The 7,281-nt window shown below is 42.3% G+C and overlaps 1 protein-coding gene across 1 annotated transcript; it reads left to right on the forward strand.

Moving 5' to 3' along the window:
- The first annotated feature begins 257 nt into the window (after nt 1–257).
- Nucleotides 258–6,159, forward strand: LOC116378434 (lon protease homolog, mitochondrial-like). Its single transcript, XM_031840310.1, has 9 exons — nt 258–437; nt 591–652; nt 1,624–1,753; nt 2,352–2,435; nt 2,521–2,589; nt 2,908–3,059; nt 4,921–5,059; nt 5,210–5,388; nt 5,689–6,159. Exons 1-9 carry the CDS (start codon nt 258–260, stop codon nt 5,813–5,815), a joined length of 1,122 nt encoding a protein of 373 aa, XP_031696170.1. The 3' UTR covers nt 5,816–6,159.
- The last annotated feature ends 1,122 nt before the right edge of the window (nt 6,160–7,281 follow it).

Below are 7,281 nucleotides of genomic sequence, written 5' to 3' on the forward strand. Positions count from 1 at the left end.
TATATATATGTATATGTGTATATATATATGTATATGTATATGTGTATATATGTGTATATATGTATGTATATATGTGTATGTATATATGTATGTGTATATGTATATGTATATGTATGTATTTATGTATATATATGTATGTGTATATGTATGTATATATGTGTATATATGTATGTATGTATATGTATGTATGTATATGTATGTATGTGTATATATGTATGTATGTATGTGTATATATATATGTATGTATGTATATATATATGTGTATATTTGTGACGTATTTGTGGTTTATATTTATTTTCACTTTGATTGTTGTTGTTGGTCAGATTTCAGAAGCAGACCTGAGTCCAGAGCTTCAGCCTCTATCATCCTCCAACATCCTGATGGTAGAAGTGGACAACATTCAACATGAACAGTTCACGGTCACAGAGGAGGTCAAGGTACAAACACACACGTGTGATGAACAGTAGGGAGCGGTACAGTGGTACATCTCATCAAGGGATTTTCATTCATACAGGTGTCTTAAAACAGATGTTCTTACTACAAAGGAAACGTCTAAATACTTGGTTCTGTGGAATGTGTTTGTTTTGCAGGCGCTAACAGCAGAGATAGTGAAGACCATCAGGGACATCATTGCACTGAACCCCCTCTACAGGTCAGTCGTCTGTCACCATCTGTACTGTCATCCCATTGTTCAGCTTTTACTTCCATTATTCATGGTGCAGTCAGCTTCTATCTGCACCATGCAGACCTGCAGCTTAACGTTCGTAAAGACATTTAGAAATGTTTGACAACTGCTACCTTTGTGTTAACAAATATATTTATATATGTGTTTCATGTAGTGTTTGCATCTGTGTGAGACACCCTTCATTTGAGGGGTTAAAGTTGTTCATCTTCTTCATTATATATTTCATTTAACTGATCACTACATGACTGGAGATCAGGGCCGTCCTGTGCACATTTATGCACAGTCTCCTGATTGAGTCTCCTGGTTCTGATCATGATAATGGATGCAGCATGCTGCTTGGTTTGGTTTAAGTCGTGGGTTCATTTAAAGAGTGAAATACAGTATCGGACACCAATCTACTTTTAAACAAAAAAAGTTTCAAATTAGATTGAGCATCTGAAATCCTCTTTGGCTGTGGCCCTACAGGGACCCTCATACTCAGACTGTTGAGCTGCTTATGAATATGATATGGGACCAGGTCTGTTCCAGTCTGGGCCAGTTGGTGTTGACAGCCAGCAGATCAACTCATGTAATGTGCAATATGTAAAGATTTTATGTAAAGTCATCAGATGCAGTCGCTGCCAGTCATTTTCAAAAGGATCTTTTTTTAAACATGTTTGCGGCTGACGTCACAGTTTGCAACAGAAAACAGTGAATGATGAGCTGACCCCGAAGTTAGCTTTGTTTTATAAAGTTCCCTCTGTAGGCTCTACAGACCGACACCGTCCTCCATGCACACTCTGATCTACTCTACAAGTCTCCTTCACAATTCATTCTCTTTTGCTCACAATCTGCTGAAAGTTGATGTGATTCATAAAGGCAGCACCTAAACACGATGACTGGAAGTAGCTCCTTCTACTCTCTTTAATTTAAGTGCTGTGAATGTGTGTGTCCGTCAGAGAGTCGGTCCTCCAGATGATGCAGGCAGGTCAGAGAGTGGTTGATAATCCCATCTACCTCAGCGACATGGGAGCCGCTCTGACAGGAGCAGAGTCACAGGAGCTACAGGACGTCCTGGAAGAGATCAATGTGAGTAGTCTCCGTGCTCAGGCCTGTTTGGGACTGTTCTGTCCACTCTGTGGGAAACAGTCCTGGTGGATTCCTATAGTATATTAAAGCTCAGGAAGCGGCTCTGGGCTGCTCTGTAACAGCTGGGGGGAAGTTGATCATTTGCCAAACCAAACAGGTAGTCCTGATCCTTCATGTCCTTTCTCTTCAAATGAAACGTACTGTTATTCTGTTCAGATCAATTATACACACAACTTTGTGCGGCTTTCTCAAGTACAGGGACGGCATCTGTTCATTCTGATGAGGAGAGTTTGAATGTGATTATTACTGCCCCCTGAGGCAGGTTAGGAAGGAAACACCCACAGTAACCACGGTTGGTGTGAACCACGGTCAAAGTGGGTGTTGTGTTTTACCCATCAACCATAAGGGGCAGCAGTGAGCCCCTTTCACAATACGACACAATATGTTGGGGAATAAGTGGTTGATTTGGCCAATGCACCTAACACAGATGCTTCCTGCAGCTTTTCTATATAAATGTTAATATCTTTATATGAAATAATTCTATTGATGAGTTAGACGTGTGCAGGCCTTTGAAACCCATTGCTGTGTGTCTCTGCAGATCCCGAAACGTCTCTACAAGGCTCTGTCTCTGCTGAAGAAGGAGTACGAGCTCAGTAAACTGCAGCAGCGTCTGGGCCGAGAGGTCGGAGGTCATCGCCAAACAAGTATGAGCCACTGCTCTGCTAATCACCCTTAGTCCTTCATCTGTGTCCCTGCTCTGCTCTCAGGTGGAGGAGAAGATCAAACTGACCCACAGGAAGTACCTGCTGCAGGAGCAGCTCAAGATCATTAAGAAGGTAGAACAGACTGACGTCTGTCTGTCATTGTGTCAGTCTTTACTCTTGCAGCCTATTCTCCCTCTATGTTACACCAGTGCAGCTTCTAAACTGACTGAATGATGAGTAGGTCTACCACAGCACACATCTGAACCGCCACATATTGCATCATATAACCCTGCCATAGGTAGTAGTATTTGTTGTAGCATTATTTCATGTGAAGATGGCACCTGTGTTTATCATATTGTATCTCTCCTGTAAGGTCATAGCATTACTGTCGGCAATGGTGATAGTATTTTGTTAACATCTGCACAATTTGTGTGTTCTATGTGATTTCAGGAACTAGGTCTGGAGAAAGAGGACAAAGACGCTATCGAGGAGAAGTTCAGAGAGCGACTCAAAGAGAGGACCGTCCCACATCACATCATGGACGTCATCAACGAAGAACTCAACAAACTGGGACTTCTGGACAACCACTCGTCAGAGTTCAAGTTGGTCTTGTTTATTTGTTTGTCCCACTAGATTACTCAGAGATGTTTAACAATGGCAGCTAGACTAACTATGTCGTTATATAAGATGTTTGGGGCCTAACTTCAGTTTTGTCGGTTTCACGTCAGGAAAGTACAGGTCATCCATGTTTTCATGTCCTTAAGGCGTACTTGGAATTTAGCTGACTGGTTGTTTTTGTCTGGCATTATTATCTGCATAACAATGAAGGTTTATGAAGTGTTGGATAATAATATTGCCTCCCGGCTGCTCTGGGGGTGCCGTGGGACGGCTAGCAGGAGCTTCATCTGGTCGGCCGGCACCAGCTACTGAAGGCTGGCTGACTACAGTAGCTCGTCTTTAGGAACCAGTTATCTTGATGACTACCAAACAGAGTGGCATTACCCTTAGTTGCTATATACAGGACAAAGTACAGTAGACCGTGAATATGGGATATGAGTCAGTTCATTACTAGACCACATTCTTTGCCTGTAGGTGGATCATATCATTTGTTAAATCTGCAGATCTGTTGCGATAGATGAATTTGTGAGTGCACAAGCACATGAGAATATAGATTCCTATCAATGGTTTCACACTATTCCAGTTTGTAAGATGCGAAGAAAAGTAAGAATATTACAGCAAACGGCAGTGAAGAGGAAGACTGCTAGGTGGCAATATATCGACTGTACTTGTAAAGCGCTTCTCTAGTCCGCCGACCACTCGAAGCTCTTTAACACTACATGTCATCATTCACCCATTCACATCCACTCATACATGTGGGGTTCATTGTCTTGCCCAAGGACACATGGACATGGACTAGTGGAGCCGGGGATCCTCTGATTAAAGGACGACCCTGCTCTCCCACTGAGCCACAGGTCGCCCCCATTAGAAATAGAAGGAAGCAAAAATTCCAACAGAAATTGAGACATAAAAGATATTTGTAATTTGTTCAGCACTGAATGGGGCAGGGAGCTCTATACGGGCTCTATCCTGCAATAGATAGCTGGAGGTGCCTTCCTAACAGCAGAGGAAGTGGAGGCCTGCAGAGTGACCTGAGAGGTGTAGTTACAGAGTCACTTTGATATTGTGTACTCAGAATTAATAGTAAGCTGTTGGCTCAGTGAAAGCATTGGAACTCTTTGATGTCTTATTTATAAGCAGTCATTAAAGTATCAAAAGGAGCAATAGAGGATTTGATTTGATTTACATTTACTGCTTTCCCAAATGTAATGTTTCTAAAAGAGCTCCAGATGAATCCTATGTGATGAATGGCATTTGCTTTTCTCAAGGAACAGTGCAGTTATTTCTGCGTTTCTCTTTGCTCCGTTCCTTTTCCGATGCGAGGGTCCAAGGACCACGGATGTTGTATCTTGTTCAGATCATAAAGCCCTCTGAGGTGATCTTGTGATTTTGGGCTGTACAATTGAATTGATTGTAAAGGATCCTGCAAATGTGTTCTGGTCAGCTCAACAATCAGCTGTGACAGACGGAGATGTTCACTCATCTCTTTCAGATTATTTGAATCATTTGCATATCTGAGTCATTGTACTGAGCACGTTTGCTCATTTATTAGTGGCACTAGAGACAGCTCAGGGTGCTTTGAATACACCACAGTAATTGAATTATAACTCTATTTGTTTCTAGATGATATTAGATAAGATAACTTTCAGTGCAATGAATGTAAAAGAATGAAGTGGTGACGGCATTTAAAACCTTAACAGATAAACATGTCTTCACATGTGCAGCAGCACCGTCTCCTCCAACGCTCTCTATTCTGGACAAGAGGAGTAGAGAGCAAGATGGAGTTCTGTCCATGCTTCAACCCTTTCTGTTCTGTTTCACAACAACAACCACTCTGTGTTTCAGTGTAACCCGTAACTACCTGGACTGGCTGACCAGCATGCCCTGGGGTACCAACAGTGAAGAGAACTTATCACTAGGAAGAGCCAAAGAGGTTCTAGAAGAAGACCATTATGGAATGGATGATGTAAAGAAGCGCATATTGGTTAGTATATGCACACACTCAAACACCAGTTAAAGCACAATAAATACACAATATGTACTTTTATACTTGGATGAGGAATGTTTAAATATAGCTATCCACACATCTAAAGCTGTGGAGCATTAACTGGACTTCCTCTCTGTGTTTGTGCAGGAATTCATAGCAGTGAGCCAGCTGCGTGGCTCCACCCAGGGGAAGATCCTGTGTTTCTATGGCCCTCCAGGTGTAGGAAAGACCTCCATTGCCCGCTCCATAGCCAGAGCCCTCAACAGACAGTACTACAGGTTCAGCGTGGGAGGCATGACCGATGTGGCTGAGATCAAAGGACACAGGTCTTGAAGTCTATACTGCCATCATTACTGCTTATGATAGCTCACATTCAGGGCCCTGTCTCTGGTATGTGGCAGGTGCTGAGCATGAAGAGAACGAGATGTTCAACGGGAAAAGGACAACGGATTCTAGGATTAACTGCACCGACAATGTGATCAGTTACAACTATAGATGCACCGATGTTGAATTTCAGGACCGATAACGAGAATATTCTTACAAATGCAAAATGAGAGACTTCACCACCAGCATAAAGCATACATCTGATTTGATTTTCTGAAATGTGATTATGTGTGTGTGTCCAGGAGGACGTATGTTGGAGCAATGCCAGGGAAGATTATCCAGTGCCTGAAGAAAACCAAGACAGAGAACCCGTTGGTGCTGATAGACGAGGTCAGTGTGATGGTGCTGTGTCTGATGAGTTCATTATGAATCAAAATCAGGAACATTGATATTATAGCAGTAAGTCTGCCGATGTGGCATTAACTGTCTGCTATGAACAGATTGTTACTGGCTACTTCTTTAGCTTCAGTTACCTGTAGATGACTTGGCCCATAACTGGGGATGGAGCTTCATCAAGGTGACACAGAGTGACATGTGGACGACCATTGTTTGTATGTAGATAGCTTCAATCATAGCATGAAATCCTACTTTCATATACTTTTTAACCATTCACTCGCACTATATACTAAAACGTGTGTTTCATACCTGGGCCTTCAGTGCTGTCCTACTACAGTTGAACCTCCTCCTAATAACCTCATTATGACGCCACACACTGAAGAGCACGACCCATTCAAATATTATTCACATCAGAGGGAACAATATTAACCATATCATAAAAGAAGATTTATCTGATGAACAACGTTGTCCTAAAACGTAAACAAGAGTCTGTCAGGCTTTACGTGAGCTAAATGCTCCCATCAACATGCTAACATGCTCACAATGATCATGCTAGCATGTTGATGTTTAGGAGGTATAATGTTTACCATGCTCCCCATGAGCGTGTTAGCATTCTACAATTTGCTATTGACAAATATACAGAGCGTACATGTTGATGTGTCCTTGGGCAAAACAGGCTGTGTGTGAATGTTGGATGAATGTTAGTTAGTCCTGATGGGCAGGTGACATCTTGCATGGTAGCCCCTTCCAACATTGTATGAATGGGTGAGCGACATGGTAAATGGACTTGTATAGCGCTGTTGTAGTCTTCCGACCACTCACAGCGCTTTAACACTATTTGTCATTTACCCACTAACACCCATTAAAGGGGCTACAATGCAACGTGTCACCTGCCCATCACAACTAAATAACATTCGTACCCCATTTACACATCGCACAGCCTCAGTTATTACATTTCATCCTCCAGGAACATGGATTTGTGCACCAAATTCCACAATAATCCATTCAAAACTTTCAGTATAAATCAAAAGAGTCAGTCTTATTGTGGTGCTGCACAAAAAGTCAGCGGATCACCAAAGTCAGTATCGGAAAGATACTGGTCCGGTCTACAGACATTCTGATGACTGGTCATTCTGTCTATTCTCATTCTACTGTTGCTCAGAGGGATCTCTGTCAGTCTGGGTGAGCCATTGTACAGTGTTTTGTTTTCCATCTATATATATACACTCACCGGCCACTTTATTAGGCACACCTGTTCAATTGCTTGTTAACACAAATAGCTAATCAGCCAATCACATGGCAGCAACTCAATGCCTTTATGCATCTAGACGTGGTGAAGAGGACTTGCTGAAGTTCAAAGCGAGCATCAGAATGGGGAAGAAAGGGGATTTAAGTGACTTTGAACGTGGCATGGTTGCTGGTGCCAGACAGGCTGGTCTGAGTATTTCAAAAACTGCCGCTCACTGGATATCTTCTCTTTTTCGGACCGTTCTCTGTAA

The sequence above is a fragment of the Anarrhichthys ocellatus genome, unplaced genomic scaffold (assembly GCF_004355925.1).
Source record: "Anarrhichthys ocellatus isolate YVR2014 unplaced genomic scaffold, GSC_Weel_1.0 scaffold2593, whole genome shotgun sequence".
Taxonomy (NCBI): Eukaryota; Metazoa; Chordata; class Actinopteri; order Perciformes; family Anarhichadidae; genus Anarrhichthys; species Anarrhichthys ocellatus.

Coding starts and splice junctions, on each gene's coding strand:
- LOC116378434 (XM_031840310.1), top strand. CDS start 258: ATGTGTATATTTGTGACGTATTTGTGGTTTATATTTATTTTCACTTTG. Junction 653..1,623: donor GCACTGAACCCCCTCTACAG/GTCAGTCGTCTG, acceptor TGTGTCCGTCAG/AGAGTCGGTCCTCCAGATGA. Junction 1,754..2,351: donor ACGTCCTGGAAGAGATCAAT/GTGAGTAGTCTC, acceptor GTGTCTCTGCAG/ATCCCGAAACGTCTCTACAA.